This window comes from Hoplias malabaricus, chromosome 15 (assembly GCF_029633855.1).
Source record: "Hoplias malabaricus isolate fHopMal1 chromosome 15, fHopMal1.hap1, whole genome shotgun sequence".
NCBI classification, from domain to species: domain Eukaryota; kingdom Metazoa; phylum Chordata; class Actinopteri; order Characiformes; family Erythrinidae; genus Hoplias; species Hoplias malabaricus.
In genome coordinates this window covers 32,863,951-32,891,118 of record NC_089814.1, presented here as the reverse complement: position 1 = coordinate 32,891,118, position 27,168 = coordinate 32,863,951, and the positions used below count along the sequence as shown (strand labels likewise).

The following is a 27,168-nucleotide window of genomic DNA, read 5'->3' as shown; positions in this document are numbered from 1 at the left end:
GACCCACCGCGACCCTGAACTGGATAAAGGTTACAGACAATGAATGAATGAATGAATGATGTCAGAGGGCTCAAAGGTCATACACTTGATTACTTCTATCTTTTGAAATTCTGAAACCCTGCACTGAACACTTCACATGTCGCTTTTGAAAAGTTAGACCACTGTTTTAAAAAATGCGGCACAAAGTGGTGATGCAACCCAACTTTGCTTGTAGACAGTAAGCCTTTGGTGGAAGTTCCTTTTGGACCTAATCATGATCCAATCACTTATTACCAATTCACCTGTTAATTATGGGGTGTTCTGAGATTTAAAAGTATTGAAAAATATAAAATGTATTGTCTCATTTTTGTTGAAGTGTGTATTTACAAAATTCAGTTCTTCAGTTAAAGTGAGGGAAGTCTCTTCTTTGTGTCTTTTCATTTAGATAAAAGTCTCAAGAGGATTAAAACATCACAGATTGTTTTTTAAAGCATTTTACAAAATATCCCAGCTTTCAGAAATATTTCTAAGGAGAATACAACACAGAAAACACTGGACTCCTAAGAACCGTGCAAGTCCTGGAGACACACCAAAACAGTCCCCATCAGATCAACAGAACTTCTTTTAATCTTTGATAGGGAAGAAACAACCAGCTTCACTCTCAGATCCGAACACACCACAGCTGTTTGTGTCCATCAGCCCCTTCCACTGTAAACCGACCTCTATACCACTGTGGGTCTGAAAGGATGTGTATCTGTCAAGAAGCCAGCACTGAGAAAAAGAAACATAAATCAAACAAAGAGACATCTGCTGTTCTTAGAACAATGGAAAGGCTGCACTAGAGCAGACGTCAACATCGAGAGAGAGAGAGAGAGAGAGAGAGAGAGAGAGAGAGAGAATAAGAGCTATGTTAGAAGAGTTGTTAGAAATGAAATGATGACATGAAATAAAGGATTACAAAAGAAATCATAAAAGTTTGTAATTCTCGTATTTATTATTGCACAAAACTAAATAACAGTGGAATAATAACAATATTTTGTTTTTTTCAGACAATAAAACAGGTGTTAGGTCATTAACTTGAAAGTCTGAAAATGAATGCTATAAGAAACAACGTTAGAATTCCAGCAAATGGAGGAGAGCCATCGCTAATTAACACACAAGCACAACACGAACGGGGCCAGGGCATGACATTTCCGAACAGTCATAACCGGGCAGGGGAAGAGATCGGGTAGCAACAGGGATTAACTTTAGAAGCAGAAAAGACTTCCAAGACTGAACTTAAGAGGCGTGGCTGTATTTTTAAAGTCTTATATAAAAGGAAAGATAAAAGCTGCTGTAAACGTCATCACTGGAAACAGTGAAATAAAGTTCACTGAGGGGCGTTCCTTCCTTTTTGCTAATAACTGCTGGTATATAAGTATGTACAATAACTTAATATCAATATACAGTGAACCACAGATGCGTTCCAAGACCACCCGCGAAAAACCATTTTCCACGAAGTAGAGGAAAGATATTTTTTATGTATTTAACGAGTATTTGGACTTTTAAACCCCTCCCTGTTGCTGTTAACACCCCACCCGTTGCATTAAACAGTGGTTCTATAATGTTTTTCAGCTGGAACTACATGTGATATCCTACCAGTTTCTTTAATAGAGTCATTTCTAAGCTGTGATTTAGCGTCAGTAAATTTCACTCGGATGTGGACATGAACAATACATGTACTGTACGTAAAAAACACTTGTAAATGATGTCAGCAAGAATCGTCTGCTACTAAGAGGATGCACAGGGTCTACTACATTATTCAAATTAATAACATGTAGAATAATAAATGAACTAAAAAGAAGAGGAAAAGGGTTTGAAAACGTAATCATAAAGATTAGTGCACTTGTCTTTGCTGACAAAAATATAGAACAATTTTATGAAATTTTAATGGATTTAATGAAATATTTTGGCTGTTCATCTTTCACGGTTTTCCTAGATTTTCCCTCAATGTCCGCGATATAGCTGCCATTAGCCCCCTTTGAAAAAACCCGCGAACTAGCGAATCCACGAAAGATGAACCGCGAAGTAGCGAGGGATTACTGTAAATCACAATACAATGTTTCAATAGCAATTTTATCATTTTTAAACATATTTTCAATGTTTCAATACACAGTATATACAGCATCTGTCGCTGCATTTCAGGGCACTGCCATCAGTTCATTGAACTCAATTTTAATCCAAAAGGTTTATTTTTGACAGTGATGCCATGTTTCCTGTTTGTTTTGGCCGTCTTTTTGTGTATTTTATTTTGTTCATATCGATATCAGAATTACACAATAATCGACCGAAATAACGAACTGTATTGCGATATAAATTTTGGCCGTATCATCCAGCCCATGTTTATATAACGGCCATTAAATGGAAATTAAGTAAATCACGTGTGGTTTCTGACTTTAAACAGTGTTTTACTTGCACCAAAATAGAGTTAGTGAATCAGATTATTTAGTGGTCGACAATGTAACCTATTAATAATTATATTTAAATGATATATTTAAATAAAATCTGTCTCTGTACCGATGTCTGCATCAGCTGACAGCAGTAAATATCACAGAACTCGGATTGGCTCAGAACACCTAAAAACTGGATCGAGACCTCTTCAACTGATGTTTTTATAATAGTGTGTGTGTGTGTGTGTGTGTGAAGGGACGGGTGTTAAATGTTGTATGTGTTAGTTCTATTGTGTGTGTGAAGACGCTAAAGTGTGTGTTTATCGTGGTTCAGGTTCAGCGTCAGAACTAACACTAAAGCTACTCGCCCGCCACTGCAGAGTGAGAGTGGAATTCTGGGAAATGTGAGGAGACGCCCCGCTCTGCTCCAGCAGACAGAACACACCCCTCCCCCACCAACAACTAGAGAGAGAGAGAGAGAGAGAGAGAGAGAGAGAGAGAGAAAATAGAGAGTGAGCCTATAGACAGAGACAGAAAGAGAGAAAAGAATGAGACCCAGAGAGAAAATAAAGAGACAGAGAGGAAAAAAAGTAAGAAAGAGAGATAGAGAGAGAGACGTGAATGAGAGAGAGAGAGAGAGAAAAAAGAAATAGGTCACGTCCTAATCAACAAATAAAATACACAGCTGCACTCTGATATGGCTGCGATCGTTTATCTGTTTTCCGCAAAACTAGCTTTAGCTAAATTCAGGTCTGTCCTTTAAGTCTGTCAATCAGAAAACACTTCCCAACAAGTCCAGGGGCACCCCCACCCCCCACCCCCACCCCCATTACTGGACCAAATTCCAGCCCCCCCCCCCCATTTCAATCATTAATAAACTACATACTTTCCAATTAAACAAACGCTGTGTGTTCATCCGTAGTCAGGTCTGTGGTTGGGGGGGCTAGTGCACTCGCTGCAGAAGACCACTCGCCCGTTTCTCTGCTGCCGAGAGCATTTCATTTCCGCGCCATGCTCTCTTTCACAACCTTGTCGGGAGAGCCGCCATTTTACAGAGTGGTGTTCTCTTTCGTCTGCATAACACACTCACCCGCAGAAATAACAACACAACCTCGCGCCATTCACAACAACAAAGTGCCCAGGCTGCTCCCCGCTGTCCGTGTCGTCTCATTCCACAAGATGTTGTAGATATAAAAAGAGAGGCTACGTCTGCAACAACAACAACAACAACAGCAACAAAATCATCCGCACATTGTTAGCAAACGTTCGTCCGCCCCTGGTCAAATCCACTTTACCTTACTTTTCTAAGGTAAATTCAATGTGAACGCATCCCCTACACGGTACACGCTGTTTATGTGATGGTTGTAATATATTGGGGGAGGCATGTAGCTGGTGCTGAGTTTATGGCACGTATTTTAAATTCAGCCCTGGTTGATCATACACTCTTATTTAGATTAGGGCAGTAGCCTGCTAAATTTAGTTTTCATGATGTGTATCGTGGACACGGTCAGTGCTTAAAGAACACAGCTGCCCCCACACTTCATTACGGAGAGAGCATTCATTCATTCATTCATTATCTGTAACCCTTATCCAATTCAGGGCCGCGGTGGGTCCAGAGCCTACCTGGAATCATGGTAGTGGTTACTTGACGCCATACACCTCACATCTTCCGTAGCTTTTTATTCACGTACACAACCGTGATCAAGATGATGTTGGATCAGAGTGAGATCTCATTACAACTCTCTCAAACATCTCCACTACACATTCGTTAAAAAGGTCCACCATGAAAACGACTCTAAATCCTGACCCAATGAATCCGAATCAATCGTTTCAGCCTCAGTGCCATGAAATATATGATCAGATAGACATTTGTGTTGATTTCCTAAGTTCCAAACCCAATATTCTCAGCCCAGAAATGAACAAATTATAACAAACCATCGTTCAAACCTCTGCCAAAGACTGCACCGCCCCAGTGTAAGGGTTGGGATGCACTACTTCACGCAAACATGCTTTAATAAGGTTTAATCTTCTCGCTGATTCCTTCCTTCACTCTGCCTCTCGCTCTCTCCTTCCCTGACCCCTCTCTCCATTTCTCTCTCCTTCCCCCTCTCACTATTTTTTCTCTCTCTTTCCCTCCCTCTCTCAAACAAGATCAGCTCTTCCAGACAGGCCTGCAGCCAGCACAGTGGAGCAGAGTCCAAAACCGCTTACACACACACATACTCGCACACTAACTCATACACACACAATTTTGCACTACATGCACCTCATAGAACACAATTCCAGCTATCTCTACTGTTCCTGAGAAACGCAGTCTGTAGTTGGTGAACGGAACTAGATGTGTTCTTCTAAAAGCTCCACACACTCACAGAAGACCCCAAGAAAATGTAGGCCCCACCATAGCCCCACATTTTACAGAGCTCTCAGTCTCAGGCAAACGTACTTTTAAAACCATTGCTGGTCGAGAGGGACATGCAGGATGTTGTGAGGCCAAGAGATTTCCACTATTTTCCATCATCATCATCATCATCATCATCATCATCATCATCATCATCATCATCACCATCATAATTTCATATGAGGCTCTTTAGACTGGTGGAATTCACTGGTGATTGTGGAGGGAAAATTCTGGAAGTGTGTCGTAGACAATGAGGCGCCAGGTTCCATTCACAACCATTGTGAAGAAATCTGAAACCATTTCATAACAAAACTCTCTCAATTGTTTACATATCAACCACAGAATTGCAGGTTTTAAGACGTTTGTGGGATTTCATTTTAATTTTTGGGAGTTTCCGTTGGAAAATCTAATGTTTGAAGGTAAGTATAATGAGATTAATAAAGAAAAATATATTAATTTTCAATACATGGTAAAATATGTTGCCTACACTGACTTGTCAGCCAACGACACATTAACGTGAAGTAGCCAATAGCCAGGAAACACATTTTTTAAAAACGGCCAATCACTGGTCGGCAGAGGAACAATCAGCCAATGAGCAGGCAGGAAAAAAAAACAACTGAGCAAGTGGAGAAAGAGCGAGCCACTAGTGTTAACCCTTAAGAGAGAAATGGACGAGAAAGGGAGAGAGCAACAATTCAGTGAATTAATAAATACTTAAACAAAAAAACGAACGTTTTTTTTATTTTTATGTCCTAGCAGCTGTTCCAGACTCCAGATTTAAAACCACTTCCTGTCGGCCACTGATCCTGAATCAGGCATGAAGGGTGTTTGAGAGCTACGAGGAAGAGCCGTGTGTGTGTGTGTGAGAATGAGACGTGTGTATGTTTACGAGGCCAGGACACACACTGAGTGTTAAACGACTTATTCATGGAGGTGGAGGGTAAGGCAAAGGGAAAGAGAGAAGGAGAGAGATGAAGACAGAGAGAAAGATGAGAATAATAGTGAGAACAAAGACAGGAGTGGGGATTTGATTGTGTAAACCCAACACACCGTACTGAAAGATCCATTTTTATAACTAGCTCCTTTAAGCCTTTATTCAGTAGCGAACGAGGGTGAGGGTTACTCCCAGTTCCAAAAGTAAAAGTAAGACCATAAACCAGTCCGAACTGATCGAGCACATTTGGAGAATATTAGCTTTTTTCACCATTTCTCTGTGTTCAGTAAACAACGCAAGAATGCGCCAAAAAAACAAAATGCTAAATAATTCAACCTTCTTCACGGTCAGGTTACAGTGTGTGTGTGTGTGCGTGTGTGTGTGTGTGTCGGTGTGTGTGTGAGTGTGTTTGCAGCCAACAAAGACAGTACAGCCAACCAAGATGGCTGCCTCCTCGTTACAAAACAAGCAGGGCCTTCACACAAAGATGCCTCAGTGCGCGAGCGAGCGCTAACATCTAGTGCAGAGCGACTGAGCGCTGAACTGAACAAGGGCGAATAACGAGGTCATGACAAAGAAATCCATGACTAAGTTTATAAACAAAGCCCAATGTATCAGTTTGTCTTGGCTCCAGAAACTTTAATACAAAATTAAAAATGACAAAAAATCTGAAAAATTAAGATAAAATATTTGGGAAAAATGTGGGCCATTTTTTTGTTGTTGTTTTATTACTTTTTTAGGAAATGTGTGCCAGCTATATTGTTTGGCAAAACAATTACTAAAAAAACAATAAAACTAGAAACCTTCCTAATGTATTTATAAACTGTTTATCAAAGCTTAAATGTGCAAAAAGTTGAACTTCCTCTTCAGCTGAAAAACACTTCCTGTGCTATGACACCGCTACCATGACTAACTGGCTAACTGTACTATGTCTGAAGTTCAAGACAAAGGAAAGTATTTTTTTGCTGGTTCTGGTCAACGTCAATGACCGTCAAAACATCAACGCATCAAAATCCAGATGAGATCCCATTTTACTTTCCAGTGTTATAAAGCACTCCACCGCGCTCATCGTTTCTTTTTTCCTTCCTCTAACCGGCTGTAAACATTTCCCACATGCTATTACACACTCCCATACCTTGGGATAAATGTTTTACACAGGTAGTGAATTGTCTGCAGCGGAATGCTTGGACATGGCATAAGAGACGATACTGGTGGGAAAGATTTTACGGGTTTTTACGGACACACAATTCCTGTCATTCCACGACTGACATTGAAGCTAACCGGTGGGAAAGTTCAGCTACTGGTCTCCAGAAAAACAACACACCTGTGTGGTCCCTCCTTTCAACTGACGCAAAAAAGAATTCTGTTTGCACGGTTAGAACCGTCTCTGACCAGGTCTGAATGTGGTTTGAGTGACTGGATTGTAATCTTGTTTTCATGTGGAATCAAGTGAAATCCAAACATTATCCGATCACAGAAAAAACACGTTAATGTTGGCCCCAATATTTTTAAAAAATTTTAAATTATCATCAAAAATTCAGGATTCCAAAATCAAGAATAAATGCATTGATGTAGTACAATAATGAAACGTTCTACATTGATGTCATGGTTACAAGACTGGTATCCCAGAATATTCAAGAATTCAACGCCAGTTTTGGATGATACTCAAAGTTTAAAGAACTGTAATGGACAGTGCTGAAGCTTCCAGTATCATTGGACATTGCTCAAAAATTTTACCTCAGTATTGGACAATACTCAGGGTTCTGGACAACTGTAAAAGCTTCAACATCAGTACTCGACAACACCGAATTTTTCAGTATTGGTACTCGACAAAACTTCAAAATTGCTATCGGCAAACCCTTGAGATTTGAAAATTGTTTTTGGGCAATACTTAAAGTTTCAAAACTGGCATTAGACAATACTCAAAGCTCCAACACCTGTATTAAACAGTATCAAATATCAGTATCAAAAACACTCAAGGTCTGAATATCAGTATCGTCCAATACTCAAGGTCTGAATATCAGTATCGTCCAATACTCAAGGTCTGAATATAAGTATCGTTCAACACTCAAGGTTTCAACATCTGTATCGTCCAATACGCAAGGTCTGAATATCAGTATCGTCCAATACTCAAGGTCTGAATATCAGTATCGTCCAATACTCAAGGTCTGAATATAAGTATCGTTCAACACTCAAGGTTTCAACATCTGTATCGTCCAATACTCAAGGTCTGAATATAAGTATCGTTCAACACTCAAGGTTTCAACATCTGTATCGTCCAATACTCAAGGTCTGAATATCAGTATCGTCCAATACTCAAGGTTTCAACATCTGTATCGTCCAATACTCAAGGTCTGAATATCAGTATCGTCCAATACTCAAGGTCTGAATATCAGTATCGTTCAACACTCAAGGTTTCAACATCTGTATCGTCCAATACTCAAGGTCTGAATATCAGTATCGTCCAATACTCAAGGTCTGAATATAAGTATCGTTCAACACTCAAGGTTTCAACATCTGTATCGTCCAATACGCAAGGTCTGAATATCAGTATCGTCCAATACTCAAGGTCTGAATATCAGTATCGTTCAACACTCAAGGTTTCAACATCTGTATCGTCCAATACTCAAGGTCTTAATATCAGTATCGTCCAATACTCAAGGTCTGAATATAAGTATCGTTCAACACTCAAGGTTTCAACATCTGTATCGTCCAATACTCAAGGTCTGAATATCAGTATCGTCCAATACTCAAGGTCTGAATATCAGTATCGTCCAATACTCAAGGTTTCAACATCTGTATCGTCCAATACTCAAGGTCTGAATATCAGTATCGTCCAATACTCAAGGTCTGAATATCAGTATCGTTCAACACTCAAGGTTTCAACATCTGTATCGTCCAATACTCAAGGTCTGAATATCAGTATTGTCCAATACTCAAGGTCTGAATATCAGTATCGTCCAATACTCAAGGTTTCAACATCTGTATCGTCCAATACTCAAGGTTTGAATATCAGTATCGCCCAATACTCAAGGTCTGAATATCAGTATCGTTCAACACTCAAGGTTTCAACATCTGTATTGTCCAATACTCAAGGTCTGAATATCAGTATCGTCCAATACTCAAGGTCTGAATATCAGTATCATTCAACACTCAAGGTTTCAATATCTGTATCGTCTAATACTCAAGGTCTGAATATCAGTATCGTCCAATACTCAAGGTCTGAATATCTGTATCGTCCAATACTCAAGGTCTGAATATCAGTATCGTCCAATACTCAAGGTCTGAATATCAGTATCGTCCGATACTCAAGGTCTGAATATCAGTATCGTCCAATATTCAAGGTTTCAATACAGAAGATTATTCTGTGAATAGGAAATGTGGTATTGTGCCATCTCTAATATAATTATTGTTCTAGGCAGTTTCAAATGTGCTTTCTGAAGGATATAAATTCCTCTGAAAATGCACACACAACATTGTGGCACATTTTCAGATGACATTTATATTTCTCTGCTTTCGTTTCCATTACGGCAATTCACAAAGTATGCGTGTGCGTGCCCACCCCAGCCAATCATTCAGATTAAAGTTCAGTTGTGTTTCTGTCTTTGTGCTCTTTCCCAATCCACCGCCATCCTGCTCTCGCTTCACCATCACAGTCCCCCACCACACACACACACACACACCACACACACAGGAACATGAAGACAGCGAGGCTGCAAATATAGATGGTGACATTTTACGTACACATACATGAACAAGGACAAAAGTGTGCTTTCAAGATAGCTGCGGATTTAGTGTTATATTATGGTTTTTAGCCGAGCTAACATATCTACGTACATGTTTTTTGATAACAGTGTGTCAGAAAGCACAATCACACAGGCATGCAGTTAGCGAACCATGCTAACTTGTTTAATTAAACACAATGGCTTCATAGATTTAAAAATAATCTCAAGACACCGAACCCGTCTCTCTGATGGAGTAAATTTTGTGTTGGGGGTGAGGTGTGTACATTTTTTTACCACAAAACTATTTCTTTAGAAATTGACGTCCGTAGCCCTCCCCCTGTAAGGCCTCAAAATATGTTAAAGCTCTTGGAGCTAAATGCTAAACACAACATTTTGTGATCATTAGACAGAGCAGTGCACCATGTCTTTTTTTCCCTCTCTGAATGGTGACTTCAAAAGAGTAGTAGTCAATATTAGCCAAAAACATGGGAAATCCAACTTTAGTTTTATTAACACATTGATTCCAGTGTCACTATGCATTCACGGTATTAATTCATATATGTGCAAGCTAAAAATGTAAAGCTAAAACACTATAAAGTATACACCATGCTAACTTCATGACATCATACACTCTCCTCAAACTGTGTGTTGTTGTTCAGTAACAGACATGTTACATAGTTTCTGATACTGTACCACACTCTGTTACTTGGAGAAAACATGGCCTCAATCATGCTAGCACGTAGCTAAAAACAGTAGCAGCCATCTTGAAGCTCATGTTTATGCTGCATTCTGTTTGAACACGGATGTGAGACTTTCAGACTTCAGAGTAGGAAATTTCAACTGGAACGCCCCCACAAGTTGGATTTCCTACTCAGGCAGTCAGAGGAGTCTCGCCATCCCAGAATTTAGAATACAAGATGGCTGCCTGCACATGCTCAATGTGTAAAAGCAGTAGTATTATAGAATTTATTAGTGCTTCTATCTATGTGTGTGTCATTACCTCGGTTGTACACACAGTACAGTCCAATTAGATACGTAAAACATTACATAATGCACTTTTATTAACTGGTATTGCTAACAATGCTAACTGGGAACAAGCTAACAACTTGAACTTAGACCATAAGTTTTTCTGAATGTTTCTGGAACACACTCAGCTCAGGTGTGACATCATTCCCAAAGCTCTACAATTCATATAAAGCATACTATGACTCTGCAGGCCATAACGTTGCCATAATGTTGTATGAAACACATCCTAAAACAACTGAAATGCATGTTGGAATACGTGTTTAACGCAGTTTCTCACTTTCTACAAGGAGAGTAGATAAGCCAACGTGTATTTTGTGTAAAAAGCTGGTGTATAAGCCTAATAGAAAATAAATTGTATGCCTGTTATACAGTGCCAGAACCCTCTATACATGTGCATTGTTTGTTAGCAACATTAGCCTTGTAGCTTTAAAGCTAAAGAATTTTGATTCACCTCAAATACCAAGGATGCCTCTGTTCAATAACCTGAAAGTCCCATCATTCACTGCAGTACCACTAGTTCATCCCTGCAGAGTGACTTCTGAGGAAGGTTCTTCTAAGGAAAGTTTTCCATTGAACACAAATCTGTTGTTTGTGTTTTCGCTGTTGAGAAACAGTCACTGAGTTGCCTCAGACTCACCGCTAAATCTGAATACGGTCTCGTCCACATCAACACTGCGGTATAATTATACAACCATAATGTTATTTAAGCTTTCATATGTTGAAGGACACGCTCGTCTGCAGCGGAGTGAATATAAGAACGAGTTAACTTTCCTTTTCGGTGTGTGTTCATGCATTAAAATTCAAAAGGGACTGTTTTATGTAAAACCAAATTCTGTTGTGGTCAAAATATTTTGTTCATTCTCCAGTCTGTAGGCCACATATGGAAACTAATCTGCCTTGTGTTGAGTTTGCAGTTTGGCCTACAGCACTTTTTTTGTGCTTTTCCACTGCATGGTACTTACACTACTCTGCTTTTGTGTATTTCTATTTGGAAAATTTGTTACCAGGACCAGGTATGTTTAATATATTGATCTGTACGAACTGATGATCCAGACCACAATGCAAATACATGATGAATAAATAAGGCTTAACGTTAGCGCTCATTGTTGTGATTTCCAACGTCCGGCGTTCCCAATAGTGACAGTATTTTGTGATGTCACCAGCTACATTTCAGGGGGAGGGGGCTGTAAAAGTAGAAGAACCAGGTACCGGGTACTAAACAATGAGTAGAGTTGAGTAGAGTAGGTACCAAGCAGTGGAAAGCACCATTAGTCCTGTCCGTGGGTGGAGGTGGAGGTGGGAATACAACTGAAATAGATAAGAGACGGTCCCTTTAATTGAATATGTTGATGCTGTGCCTTTAAGAGCTCCACAGAGGGACTGTTTATGTTTCCACTGAGTATTTTTCTAATGCCTTAAACAAATATAGGAATTAAATAAATAAATATGAGATTAAAACATGTGTTCATTATGCACTTAATGATCATATAATTCAGTCCAGATGTATGTACACAGCTTGCACTAGAGTGTGACCTACTGATACTCCCAGCTTTCTAGAGTTGTTATAATATTAGTTGTTATTATTACACTACTGTTAATAATACGATAATTTCAAATACTGCAGAAACATGTATTTATGACGTTGTGGCACAATTGCTGAGACATACAGTCTATAGTGTCATTCTTCTCTGTGTCTCTCCCTCACTCTATTCTCTCTGAGCAGCACGTGCACTGCTGCGTCCTCACACGACGTAAACAAACCACGCGAGACCAAAACAACAAACAAACAAACAAACGAACAACAAGGAGAAGAACTGTACACTGTGATTGTTGTTTTTATTCCTTGCCAGTGCACTAATGCAGAAGATGACTTAGTGTCGACATCGTCTGAGAAACGTTACATTAATATTAAATGAACATTAAATAAACGTTAATGCGAGATTGAAGGTTTACTGATCATTGATTTATGCTTTTATTAAAATCAACAGCATCAGTAATTGACAGCATATAATCCAACAGAAACGTTGGATTAACGTAAGTGTAGCCAGTTAAACGTGGATCAACAACGTCCAGTTAACGTTGGAGGTGGTTCATAGTGTAGATTAGGTTGTTGACCTAGGACTAGGATTAAGTTTAAAGTCACATTAAGCGTGGAATAAGGCTTAAATGTTAATACACAGTGATTTTAACGTTAAGCGAACGTCAACACTGCTGTCACACGCACGGTGCAGGCCACGCGTTTCTGCTGTTTCGCGTCCACGCGTGGAAGCTCACGCAAGACCAGTTCACTGAGGGCGCGACATTAATGCACAGCAACAAAAACAACATGCGCCAAAAAGAATTATAATTAAAAAATGCGCACATTTTTGGTGCAGTTTAGGTCCTTCCGCAAGTTCCCATCCAAACAGGAAGCTACAATAATCCCAACACAAACACACTCGCACACACAGGTGTCGGTTTTATTATGCTTACGAGGACCTCCATTTGCTTCTATACCAACAAAGTGAGGGCACCCCCTAAAGAGTGAGGACCCAGAAATCAAACTGGGGACCCAAAATGCAAAATCGGGGCCCCGAGAAACAGTGCTCCCTTGTGCACATGCTTATGTTTTTCTATCATTGTGAGGACAGATGGTTCTAATACGGGTAGAAAGACAAGTACATGAACACACACACATACACACACCCTGTTTACCTGCTTGCCCCTGTAAAACAGGCGCTGCTGTTCTGGACTGACGTGAAAAATCTCCTGGATCTTGAGGCGCAGGGACTCGATCTTGGTGAGCCGGGACAAATCGTCCACGGTTCGGGTCTCCTTCCCGTCTATAGTCCGGACCTGGATCCACATATCTGCGTGTGCGTGTTGTTTTTCCTTTGGCGCAAATTGCTGCTTCCTTGAGGGGGATTTTGGGGAGGAAAGAGGGGGAATTCGGACCCAAAGTGCTCACGGTGCCATGCGTGTACACACACACACACACACACACGCATACACGCAAACATACATACACACATACATACACACACTTTCTCCCGGAGAAGAGGCGTTGTTTTAATCCCACCTGTTTTCCGTTATTTCCCGCCCCTCTCACCCTTCCTACGTTCTTATTGGCTACGAGCACAAATACCCGCCAAGAACGGGGCGTCCGAGAAGCCAATCAAAGCGCAGGGAGTAACGGAAAACGGGTGGGAAATGTATTATTTAAAAAAACCAATAGCAAATCTCGCGAAATGTGGATTTAAAGACACAGGCACAAAAATATAGTTCAGTCTTTGCATATTTTTTTATTAAATTATATTAAGGTCAGATTAATAATTAGTTTTAATATGTACTGAGAGTTGTATAACAGGCGTACACCATGGTAATAGCGCATCTAGACGAGACATACACGAATACTATTTGGTGTTTTAAAAAGTTATATTGAGCTTTCAGACATTCATTATAATTAAACAGTTGAGATATAAACAAAGTCATAAAGAGTGGTTTAATTTAAAATGGGCCTACGTTAATCGTATCAGAACTGTTCACAGTGCAGCAGAATGGAAGCAGACGTCTTTGAAATCTCTATGAATATGATCACATTAAATGGGGATTGAGTACACTGCCTGATGTCTGACAATAGTTCTTAGAAGATCTAGGATCTAACTTTATCTTTAAATCATTGCCTTGTGTTTAAAGTAGAAGCAGGGCTTTTTGAAGTCCAAGAAACTTGTGACATCATCAGTATCATTCCTTATAAAATAACCAATTCAACCACTGATTGGAGGGATTTTAGACAACTGGGCTTTAACTGGGGTCATTATATAAAATTAACTGATGTTAATAATTTATGTGCATTGCTGATCTGACCTAAAATAAAAAGCCAGTATAGTGAGGAATTATGTTTAAAAATTTAATCCACACACAGGTTTGTTTCTTACACATTTTTCATTTCACTGTATTTCACTTCATATAGTTTACGATGACAGGGCACCATGAAATGTCAATAACCCAGTAACATGGAAATAAATGTTTTAATGTGTTTATTTAAAATAAAATAAATAAAAAATAGGGGGGGGGGGGGGATAAAAAATAAATAAAAGAGTTGTGTATCAGACCTGTGAAACTACATGTGTCCTCAGGATTTTTCTTTTGTTAAAAGTCATGATTTACGCTGAATTTAGTGAAGTTCTAAAGCGTCTACCGCCTCCTAGTGGCCGACTTTTATTTTGGTGGAAAATATTTCATAACCAAGGTCAACAGGTCAAAGTAAACGTTACTAATTTCAGGAAAAAAAGATTCGTTTTCTGGAACCTGGATTTAATTTACTCTAAAATTTACTGTAGAACTGTTACATGCTGTTGTTATGCTGGGATTTTCTGTCAGACAAAACATAAATGACCAAAATTGTTACAGGCCAAGGACTTTACACACCATGTTCGACATATTTCTTTAAAAAAACGCCAATAAAAGCAAAAAGATGTCAAATTCTACTATTATAGATTCCACACAACAAACATAAACACCAAAACCTGGTAGCTACATTTTCTAGCATATTAGCACTGTATGCTAATGTTGATAAGGTAAATAAACTTGTTGGGAGAACACCCAAGTCTGGGAGCATATTTTACTTCAGTAATCCTATGTGTTTCTGTCTGAAGGAGGACATTGGGGCAGGAATTAATATGCGGTTGTTTTTAGCCGTCAGGATTTGATTGAATGGTGAAAAGTGTGTTTTAATAGTGGCATTATTCATGGGCAGCCGTGGTCTAATATAAAAGAGGGCTAACTGAATGGTTGATGGTTTGATTCCCAAGACTGGCAGGTATTAAAATGGAGGCAGTGACAGTGGGAGTGAAGAAAACTGAAGGAATATGTAGCTTCCTCCCTCAGTATACGGCTGAGGGGTCCTTGAGCAAGGGAGCTGCCCCCGGGGTGGTGGGGATGACTGTGTGTGTTCACAGGCCTTGGTGCACTATATGTTTTCACGGCCACAGATGGGTTAAATGCAGAAGACACATTTCGTTTCTAGTTGGACAATTACAAATTATTAACACATTAATTTTGTGGTTCATGGCTCAAGGCATTTCCACACCCACAAGCTTTCACTGACATCAGCAGTTTATAGTTAGACATGAGTGTAAACGTCCAAAGAGTAGTTTCCAATATGCTTTTAATTATATTTAATGTTTATAATTGTGTTTAATAATTATATAATACACAATAACTACACAACATACCTTATAAAGTACAATTTGTGAAGTATCTTTGTTCTCTCCTGAGACACAGCAAGGAACCGTATTTAAATTTCCTTTCCACCTGGGACTAAAAGGATGTGGTCTGATGTTTGTCACCAGTTTTTCACTTTCACTGGGTATTCATCTAATTCAAACAAAACGCTTTCTCACTTTGAGAACAAAAGCTTGTATCTCAGATTTTAAATGTTAATAATTACCAATGGAACTGGCTCAAATTTCACGGACGTTAAAGTTATAGCACATTTCCCTTGTTGTTGTTCCCATTCTGAACCATTTGTAATTTTGTATACGACGTGCTTAGCGTGAAAGGTGTGATGCTGTAAAACACTCAAATTTTACCAGTCCATTCCTCTACAATGAAGTTTACGACACGGCTGTAAGAACACGTAGCTGTAAAATCATAACACACAACTGTTTGAAACCTGTTTATTATCACAGAAGCACAATAGGTACCACTACGCAAGTGTACATCAAAACGTCCAAAACACCAGGGAGGGAGGGAATAATAAAAAAAGGAGAAGGAATGCTAACTTCATGATTAGCGCAGAGCGAAACAGTTGGAAAAAAAAATGACACTCAAAGATTACAAATCAAAATAAAACAGAGGTAAAAACACTTTGGATGCTATACCTCCCCTTGACCTTCGAGATTTGTACCAATATATATTCAGTAATCAAACTTGTAACTTGATTTAAAGTCAGCTGAAGTACCACAATGTCACCATTGCGACGTAACAGCAAAGATAACGTGTTTTTACTGATTAAACATCGTCAGACATGGTACGGAGGACGGTTCCACTTTAAACACAGGAGCCAATTAAAAGGCAATGCAGACGTACCCAAAAGTGTAAACTGAATGACTTTTTCTTTGTACATTCATGAAAAAAAAATTAAGAGCAATATTTATCAAAAAATAAAAAAAGGACACACCGATTGATATTACGTGAGAATTGCAGTATGCTCATAATTCCCTTGAAAAGATTCATTAACCTCATAACGAAAAATGTCAAAAAAATAATAAAGCTTGACAGAGGCAGAGGAATGACGAGGAGAAGGGGATGGGAGTAAAGAGAAGAGAAATGTGGAGGGGGGGCATCACTACATTGAAAAATACCAAAAATCCAGCTGTATTCTGAACACAAAAGCAACAGGAGGGAAACACTAATTTTTACTGTGGAGGGGTAAAGGTAAAGGAGACCAGGGAGGGAGAGGAGAATTGGAATCAAAGGGGGGTTAAGTGAAGAGAGAGAGAACGAGGAGAGAACGAAAGGGGTCGGAGGTCTCAACGGTCCCGGGGACTAATCTTCGTCCGAAGAAGAATCCCTGTCGAAGTTGTAGACCATGAAGAAAACATCGGGTCGAGACGGGACGGGGGAATGGCCCGGGTTCACGATCTCAAAGCCCAGAAAGCCGAATGTACGCACCAGCTTAGCTGCAGAGGAGAGACAACAAGAGGATTACGTGGGATAGTTTCAACAGCGTAGAGAGACTGTCATTGGTCTGTCACCAAAACACACCAAAAATGACTAGGCTAATTACACCTGGTGCAAAAGTGCACTTGGTTTAATGACTTCCTAAATAATAATAAATTAGTGTTACATGAATTTCATTGTTCCTCCTCAGGCTGTGCATTGGCCTGGCATTTACTCCTGAAGAACAATGTGCTTGTTCCAGCTTGTCTGGAACGGTGGAGAGATCGGCTTTGCAGGATTAAGCTGTGTCATGAACCAAACTGATTAATTACACCATATACCTTCAGTCAGACAGAGCGGCAGACAGCCTGCAGGCCGCGTCGATATAGCAGCTTTAACACTCTTTTAGACTCGCAACCTGTCCATTGTCTAAACTGACCGCCCTCTTACTGAGGCCATGAGTTATTGCAGTTTGCCCTACGAGGTTGGGAAGCCCTCCATTTTAACATTTTTTTTAAAAATCCAAGGTGATTTCCATTAAAAATAAATAAATAAGAATTAATAAAAATCGTAATAACAATTAATAACGACAGTTAAAACATACCACGATCATCTCTGCTCTTGTAAAAGCAGACATACACGTTGACGACTTTTAGATGTTCTTCAGCAAACTCCAGCAGAGAAACAAAGCTGTTTGGGGGAAGACAAAAAAAAAAAAAAGGAGAGAGAAACATAAGAACACACTCCTCCATAATTCCAGATATTTTAAGTGTCTCTCTATATCCTGCAGCCTGGACATATAAGGTGCATTTTCAACATGGCCGCCCCCTTGTGGGACAATTGCGCTATGAACCATAAGCGTAAGAAAAACGTATCATAACATCATCTCATTATTATAACATGATATTTTTCGTAACCACAAATGTGGGCTGAGTTTTATTTGAGGTAAGAGGGTTACTGTAAAACTACAACTTTGAAAAGTGTTCTTCTGCTTCAGCTCTCACCTCTCCTTGCTGCCCTCCGGAAGCGTCTCTTGAGGGATTTCGATGTAGAGTCCATCGCCGCGGAGAACCGCCTCCCAGCGGATCTGGTGCAAGGAGGAGACACGAGTCTGGAACTGCAAAATCCCCGGCCGACCGCCCCCTGCAGGCTGCTCCGTCACAGTCAACTTGCCCTACTCACAGACAGCGGGAGATACAGGGAGACGAGACGGAAATGAGATAAAGAGCAGAGAGAGAGACAGATAGCATTAGCACTTCATTATATACACAATCATTAAAAACACTCCTGTTAAAAATCATTCTCCTAGGACTTAGACGACGAATATAATGATGCAGTCTGCTCAACAAGGTCTTAAACATTCAAAAAACAAGGAAACAACAGTCTCTTCCTCTACTTGACAGCAGCAAACATACAACTCAGGTTCCAGAAACGTACAGTGGAACATTTCCTGAAACTAATGTTTACTTTCACTGGAACCAGAGAAAGATCTCGAAGCACATGGGCGAGAGCACAATAAACAAACAAAAAATAACCTTGCCACAGCGCGAGCATGTGTGCGTGTGTCTCCTGTGTGCTGATACCGCGAAGTCATGTGATGGGATGTAGCCTGTGTGTGTGTGTGTGTCAGACTGACCTACTTCAACATTCTTCACACATTCATGTTATGCTTCAGAGCTCTAGCTCTGTTTCCACACTGATGACCTGTCATTTTACTTTCATTTCATAGATTAACTGTAATTAATAAACACACTGAATTAAGACCTAATATTCTTAACATGAAGAGGCTTATTCTTCTATAAACACAAACTACAGCACATATATAACATCAGAACCATTGTTTCTTTAGACATTTCAAGATGTAGTATTTTCTGAACTGTAAAAGACTCTAAAAAAACGTCTACAAGACGTTTCAGTGACACTTGATTTTATTTAATTTACCACAAAAATAAGTGTTAGACTTCGCTGTAATCTACATTAGTGATAACCTACTTTAATTCTATATGTATCTACATAAAAATAAACTGAATACACGTGTGTGTGTGTGTGGACTCACTGAGTACAGCTGCCGAGCTGTGGGAGGGTGATCCCGAGTGCCATTCCCTCGCCCACCTGGGATCTTCAGGGGTGGGAGAGGGGCATCAGGAGCACCACAGAGGCCCAGGACCAGGGGTACTACTACAGCGTAGAGATAGACTGAAAGAAACAAAGACCTCTTTAAAGCATCTCCATTCGTCAACAACTACATCAACATCACCTCAGCAGCGCTCAACAGGCTGGAGACTTCAAACGTCAAAAAACCCAAAACATAACCCATCAAAAATGGAGATGGCGAGGCAGATAATAAGGTTATGTCCAAAATATTTAAACCAAGAGGAGTCTCGAGTCAATTTCAAAACTACATTCCTCTTTTTTATCTCTTTTGTGCTACTGATGTAATCTCAGTAATGCCTGCGAGCAGCTAAAAAAGGCTCAGAGCAGATTACTTTATCAGTTATCAGTAAATCTCATCGTATCTTTTGACTAAGAACCTGCCAGAAAATTCACAATAAAAAAAGGCCCGTGATGCAACATGTTTATCATCTACTTTTTTTAAATTTTACAGTTAGATTCTAGCTTTATCTCCCTTACATTTTGAGAATCAGATCATTGCCATCATCTACACTGCAGTACGTAATGACCATGGCTTTGTTTGTCACACTAAGCTCCTTCAGGGCTGTAAAATGATACAGTGGGTTTCTGTCACTAGTTCAAGGCCAATTCTTGAACCTAAATAAAAGCATAAAACCACAATCTATCACGTAGCCAGTAGACGTGACACTTAGAACTAGCCACTGATTGTGCAACTGACCTAAATGCACTCAGAAATGACTGGAAAATAGTTTTTTTGACGGCCCTTATCTAGGGCTGGACGATACGGCCAAAATTTATATCATATTTTTTTTTATTTTTGGTCGAAAAGATAAATTTCCGATCAAACTTCCCAGAACAAAAAAGAAACACAACATCACCATTAGATATAAACTTACTAGCTTTGTCAATAGTAATATTTTTAAACTAAATTTATTAATTGTGTGCGCTGAACTGACCATCAGTCAGTGAAAAGTCTAAATTATCTGTATATAACACAGTTTCTTAAAACAGGAAGTGTTGAACAGTTGCTATGGCAACACGTCATACCAAGCTGCAGTTGCAACGCTACTATTTCAAATTGTCACTGTCCAAAGAAAAAAACATGTATTCCCCAAAATAGCCATTTTACATAATGAACGCTAAGAAGGTTTTTAAATGGAGGTGAATGTACTATTCCAAGCAGTTTTGGAGCATTTCTAATGGTCCACTCAACATGACAGTGACATCACACAATGTCAAACACAGCTGCTGTGTTCAGAATGTTCCAGATTTGTTAGGCTTTGACACTTGTAACTACACTACACACTCGAACACTGGTTAGTAATAGTATTAACTGCGGCAGCCGACGTGTTCAGTTTTTCAAGCCATATAACCTATGGTGGTGACGTCATCGCTTGGTCTATTGTGACGCAGCAGTGTGAGAGACCAGCGACGTCACAACTGACGGGGCCCTGGAACGTTCTGTAAACCTCGCGGCTCGAGCGCCTTCACCTTCACCTCGACGTCAACCTGACGTTTAAAGGGTCTTTAAAAACATACCGCTACTCGGGCAGCGAAACCGCCGCTCGGAACGGGCCTTTCACCGTTAGCTTTAGCATCACACTTTCTTCAAATAACTCGAGTAATTTCAACTGTCACGGCTCTACGATCCGTCAGAAACACACCTCGGAGTCTGGGCCACCCGTCCGCCGGGTTTCATTCCACACAGCGGGAAGCGAACACTTATTAATCGATGATAAAACCACCGACAGCCGCTAGCGGGCTGATTAGCATGCTAAGGAAAATAACAGAGTCGAATCGGATAAAAGCAGCGTTAAATGATTAAACTTGGCTTTACAGCTTTCAGAACAACACATCCGCATTAAAACTAGATATAAACGTTCAAGGCTTGAACGGAGAGCTCTCCAAGGCCAGACTAAACTAGGCTAAGACAAGCTAAGCTAAATTAACCCTTCCCCCACCAGCTCGTCAGCTAGGTGTTTTTCCACTTACTTGCCGAGCATGTCGCAAATATTACTACTACTCCTTAAAGCATCCATGTTGGGCTGGTATTGCCTTTTTCCTTCTTTTTCGCGAGCAAAGCAGTGACTGTTGAGGATCCGCTGGAGGTTGGATTTGACCATCCGGCCCGGGGTCGTCTCACGGCGGCCTCGCGCTGCTCTCGGCTGTGCGTAAAGTGAAGAAGCCGCTGCTGTAGATTTGCGTTTTGTGGCTCTCAGATTCACACCCGTTTTCGGGGCCTTCAGCGCTCTGATTGGTCAGCGGGACCAGTACAGCGCTACAGCTGGGAGTCGAGTCCTTCCCAAAAAAGAATCGGTTTCAGGCTTTCCCTTGAAGCTTTGGGTTCGAGAATGACGTTTTCTGTTCACTCATTCATATTCTGTAATGGCTCCATAATGCAGAAGGCCATAGTGTTTCTGGAGCCTGGAATAGTGGGACACAAGGAAGGAACACACCCTTCCCAGGACATCACACCCACACCCAGTCATTTACAGATTCATGCATGTGGACAGTTTCCACACACTCAACCAGTCACTCTCTCTCTCACACACACACACACACACACGTGTGGACAATCTTACACTTCATGTAGTCACATCTGTGGACATTGACAGAGGATGACCTGAGGTGAGAATTGAACCCAGGGCCCTGGAGTTGTGTGGCAGTGACTCCACCTGCTGCACAAACCCAGTAAACATTTAGCCGTTGATTCAACGTTGAAATACCGTAATGACTGCCGTCTAATCAACGTTCTCTTAAGGTTGAAAATAAAAGTTGAAAAGACGTCCAAACACAGACATTGAAAAGACGACTATTAGACGTATTTTGGACGTCCATTGACGTTATTAATTGGTCCCGAAATAAATTATTTGTATAACACGCATTTTGGACGTCCACCGACGTTATCGATTGGTCACCACTTAACTAACTTATTAAGATGGATTTTTGACGTCCATTGACGTTAAAAATATGTCCTTGACGGACAGACTACTTTTAGACCTATTTTGAACGTCCAGGGACGTTCCTTGTTTACTGGGAACATGCTGCCCTTTTTATTTCTGTGTATTGAGTCATCAGAGGACACACGACCAAATTTATGTGTACAGAAAACCGTCAGCCACTTGAATTTGTGCTCAACTCTGAAAGAAAAAGAGGCTATGAATTCCTATTGTGTTCCCTTTATTTACAAATTTGTTTCTTTTTCTTTAAACTGAGCATGCGCTCTGAGATGAAAGATAATCAATGTTCAATTAAAAATCAGAAATAGGTATCATCATTTATTATTGGCTGGCTTCTGTTTTTGATTCTACACGCTGGAGTCGATTTCGAGAGTCGATACCACACCATAGCGTTAAAAAATGATATCGACTCTTGGAATCGACTCTAGCGTGTAGAATCAAAAACAGAAGCCAGCCAATCGCAGCGAGGCGGGGGCGGGGCTTGTCCGAAAGCGGGTGTGAATAGAAAAAACCGATGCGACTTCGACAGCTACGCAGCACACAAACAGCGCTGCAGCAGCGGAGAGGATCCGCGGGGGCGTCGCTGTAGCTGATGGAAAATTACTGAAGCCCTGCTCTAAACACTAGAGGAAACAAACAAAACAGAAAGAAGCTGCGTGTTTATTTTCAACTTTTCCTTCACCTTTAGCTGCTACAAGTATTCTGTGTTTTAGTCGTCAACTCTGGAGATATTTTATTCATAAATTACTTCATTTTTGTCTGGTTTTACAGCTTCATTTCATACTGGGAAAGATTTGGACGCCACTTTAAAAAGGAAATACAACAATTTATCAAGTCATAATAAGACTTTATCCTGTTATAACGTTTATAACACTCCCTTTAATATGGTGATTAACTGAAATACAGGGCCCTTTAAATCTAAAATATGTTCCCAAATCTGTCAACTTAATTTAAACTTTATAGTCATTACACCAAGACAAGGTTGTACAGTATAAAGACACACAGTCAGGGTCCATCTCCAGTGCAGTGAAATAGACAAAAACACAAAGACAAGGGTTAAGACATGCACATAAACACAGCAGGTAGAGGCAGGAATGAAGTTAAAGTGCAAGCTATAGTTAAAACATTCATTCATTCATTATCTGTAACCGTTTATCCAGTTCAGGGTCGCGGTGGGTCCAGAGCCTACCTGGAATCATCACATGGCAACACATGCACACACACACCTACGGACACTTTTGAGTCGCCAATCCACCTACCAACGTGTGTTTTTGGACTGTGGGAGGAAACCCACGCAGACACAGGGAGAACACACCACACTCCTCACAGACAGTCACCCAGAGGAAACCCACGCAGACACAGAGAGAACACACCACACTCCTCACAGACAGTCACCCTGAGGAAACCCACGCAGACACAGGGAGAACACACCACACACCTCACAGACAGTCACCCTGAGGAAACCCACGCAGACACAGAGAGAACACACCACAATCCTTACAGTCACCTGGAGGAAACCCACGCAGACACAGGGAGAACACACCACACTCCTCACAGACAGTCACCCGGAGGAAACCCACGCAGACACAGGGAGAACACATCACACTCCTCACAGACAGTCACCCAGAGGAAACCCACGCAGACACAGGGAGAACACACCACACTCCTCACAGACAGTCACCCGGAGCGGGAATCGAACCCACAACCTCTAGGCCCCTGGAGCTGTGTGACTGCGACACCTACCTGCTGTACCACCGTGCCGCCACAAATAAATATGTTTTTAAAAATCAGATATATACTCGGATTGATAGCACCTTAGGTGTTTGTGTACAATATGTGAACAGTGTAAACTGTGCCCCAGAGTTATTCTCATAAAGTGTACAGCACATGTACGTTTCCATATGTGCAAATATACAAGAGTATACAATAAGTATGGAAAGTATCATGTTCAATTATTCAAGCACAGAGAGTTCCAGTTAAAATGCAGTGTGCGTACAGCCCCAAGAGCTGGTGGAGCTCAGTGCATAGATACGCTAAGTAACTGGGGGGACTCCATATTGTGTGTTCGTGTTCTAGTTGGGGCTTCTGGTGTGACCAGTTTAACAGCTTGTGCGCTGTTCTTGAATCTGGTGGCTCTGGCTTTGATCTTCCGGTATCTCATTCCAGACGGCAGAGGCTGAAACAGAGAGTGGCTGGGGTGTGTGGGATCAGAAGGGTTGTTGCTGGCATTTCCTTAAACCCAAGATGATACAGTAAAACAGACTGTACACTCTATCCCAATACATTAAACTCTGGGTTGCACACATTTGCACACAACAAGATTCCACTCCTTCATCCAGAGTTAATCTTTAATTCCACATTTTTTATTTAAATAAGCTATGAGTCATGAGAGACGTCTGACTCAAGCTCTCTGTCTAGAGTTCCAAAATGCAGCTTTTTAAACTTCCCCTCAAGTCCCTTCTGCCTCACTTTCGGTTCCATGCGACTAGTATTTTTAATTAAATGGCCAAGTGTTTCCAATAAAGTGGCCCAGTGACTAGCTATAGAAAGGGATGTTTCTAATAAAGTGGCCAGTGAATGGAAGTAGAAGAGGGTGTTTTTATTATAATATGGCCAGTGTTTACAGCTGTTTATTTCTAAGAAAGTGAATGAGTAAATGATATGTGAGGTTGTGTCTCCCCCTAGTGGGTATGCTGTGAACTGGCATTAAAGTTTAAAGCTACCACCAGAGGGCAGTGTTGCAAAGGGAAAGAGAGGGCTATAATTAGCCGCCTTACACGTGTTGTTATGTCTGGTAACAGCACATTAATTTCCGTATCTGTATCATTCCACACGGCACTGGGCGCTAAGTAACAAAAATGGCTGTTTTATGTTCGCTGGAACTACTTTTTTGGTGGAAAATATGGGCCAAGTTATAAACATTTAGATTTGGATTTAAGTTGAAATTGAGAACTTAAACTCAAAAGATAAGACTCACTACTCCCTCTGTCTGCACACTTTACAATGCACTTTTTAAGCGAGAGTTTCCATCTCGTCTAATAATGCTGCTTCACCTCCTCCTAGTCCTGCTCCTCGACCTTGATCTTTGGCCTTCTGGTTGCATGGCTTGATTTATTTACACTGATAGCAGTCTGAGATTTGCTGCTTCATGGCTTCGATAACATGATGTTGTGCACCAAATTAAAATTGATGAGACAGCTCTGACCGTCCCTGGTCCCAGTAGGACCTCTCCTATGATGAAGTCAAGGGCCACCACAAATAGGAGAGGAGACAAGATACAGCTTTGACTGTGGCAAAGGACTCTGACCCGTGTCCAACTTTTATTTCAAGTTACATTCTTTTAGAAATAAAACAAGTGACTTAACTTTTGAACAGCGGGATTAAATAGAGAAACGTTGCTCTGTGTGTGTGTGTGTGTGTGTGTGTGTGTGTGTGTGTGTGTAATATGCTGCTTAGGCCTGAAAAAGTGCATTTTGTTCCAATGCACACGTTATATTGAGAAAGGGCAATAAAGACCCCTTGACCACATTAGGATTGAAAACAGTGATTGCATACTTTTAAAATGTACTTTAAGGGACCATTACATCCTCCAGCTTCTTGTTTCTTGGACATATTTCCCACCTCGCCACCGGACACGCCGCAGAAACATTAACCCCTTCCTCAGGTTTCAGTTCATTAGCTGCTTCTGAAGGCCTCCATTGTGTGTCGTTTACAAAGCCCTTTGTGATGTGTTTCAGTGCAGCAAGACACAAGCCGGCCGGTCAGGGGGAAACAAAAGAGCCGTGCCAGAGCTTTCTGTCCTCTGTGTGTGTGTGTTCGAGGGGTGGGGTGTGGGGAGACAGGGGTCTTCCTTGGGAACGGCATTCCGTTGGCTGCCGCTCCATAGCAACACATTCCACCTATGACAAAAAGGCTGGAATGAGCTTTTGAGCCGGGGATGAGATGGAGGACTCAGAAATCACCAGGCAGATTTTGGGAGAAGCAACAAGCTTAGCCTAGTGCTAGCTCCCTGACTAGCCTTCTCCAGGGAGCCTTCGTTAATTGATGAGCATGGGTCTTACAGGTCTCAACACTAGTCATGGATTCAGAATTTTTTTTTTTCCAACAAACTTGCAGCAGGTTCTAGGCACCTAGGTTCTTCCGAGAAAAAAACCCCAAAAAAAACATTTTCTGTCAGAGAAGAAGCATTTAACCAGACAGGGAAAGGTTTATGTGTTGAGTAGGTTGTGGTTCTACAGAAGAACACTGATTTTACTAAAGAACCATTCAAAAACTATTTTTGCGGGTTATACACTTCTTTATCACTATGTCAGACATTTTTTTTGAGCCCATTTGAGAAATCTGAGTCTTAACTGTGGGAAGAACTGGATATCTGATTTCACAAATAACATTTCACAGAAGGTTACTTTTATCCCTGTTAACATTAATGTTTTGCTGTGGATGTTACATTCATTTATTGTCTGCAAACCTTCAATCCAGTTCAGGGTCGCGATGGGTCTGGAGCCTACCCAGAATCACTGGGCACAAGGCGGGAACACACCCTGGAGGGGGTGCCAGTCCTTCACAGGGTGACACATACTCACTTACACCTACAGACACTTTTGAGTCTCCACTCCACCTACCAATGTGTGTTTTTGGACTGTGGGAGGAAACCCATGTGTACACAGAGAGAACACACCACACTCCTCACAGACAGTTACACGGAGGAAACCCATGTGGACACAGGGAGAACACACCACACTCCTCACAGTCACCCGGAGGAAACCTCCCTGTGTCCGTGTGGAACACACCACACCCCTCACAGACAGTCACTCGGAGCGGGCCCTGGAGCTGTGTGACTATATTTACTGAAATTATTATTGTCATGTGTTTCCTCAGTATTCTGGTCGACTGAATTTCCTCCTCACTGCTCTAATCCTTCTTGGATGGCAGGTAGATG

At 40.9% G+C, this 27,168-nt stretch overlaps 2 protein-coding genes across 2 annotated transcripts in view; both read right to left on the bottom strand.

Annotated features, from left to right (window-relative positions):
- The window catches only part of LOC136668385 (E3 ubiquitin-protein ligase UHRF2-like), a 47,094-nt gene extending 33,585 nt beyond the window's left edge, over nucleotides 1-13,509 (bottom strand). Inside the window, exon 1 of the mRNA XM_066645877.1 lies at nucleotides 13,186-13,509. Within this exon, the coding sequence (XP_066501974.1) occupies nucleotides 13,186-13,338 (153 nt within the window). The 5' untranslated portion in view covers nucleotides 13,339-13,509. The remainder of the gene's footprint in view (nucleotides 1-13,185) is intronic.
- A 2,628-nt stretch (nucleotides 13,510-16,137) lies between these two features.
- oaz1b (ornithine decarboxylase antizyme 1b) lies at nucleotides 16,138-21,495 on the bottom strand. The gene is given in 6 exon segments (XM_066646228.1): nucleotides 16,138-17,156; nucleotides 17,741-17,826; nucleotides 18,141-18,313; nucleotides 19,193-19,279; nucleotides 19,281-19,332; nucleotides 21,262-21,495. Coding segments are annotated over 6 exon segments (663 nt in total). The 5' UTR covers nucleotides 21,393-21,495; the 3' UTR covers nucleotides 16,138-17,022.
- Nucleotides 21,496-27,168: the final 5,673 nt, after the last annotated feature.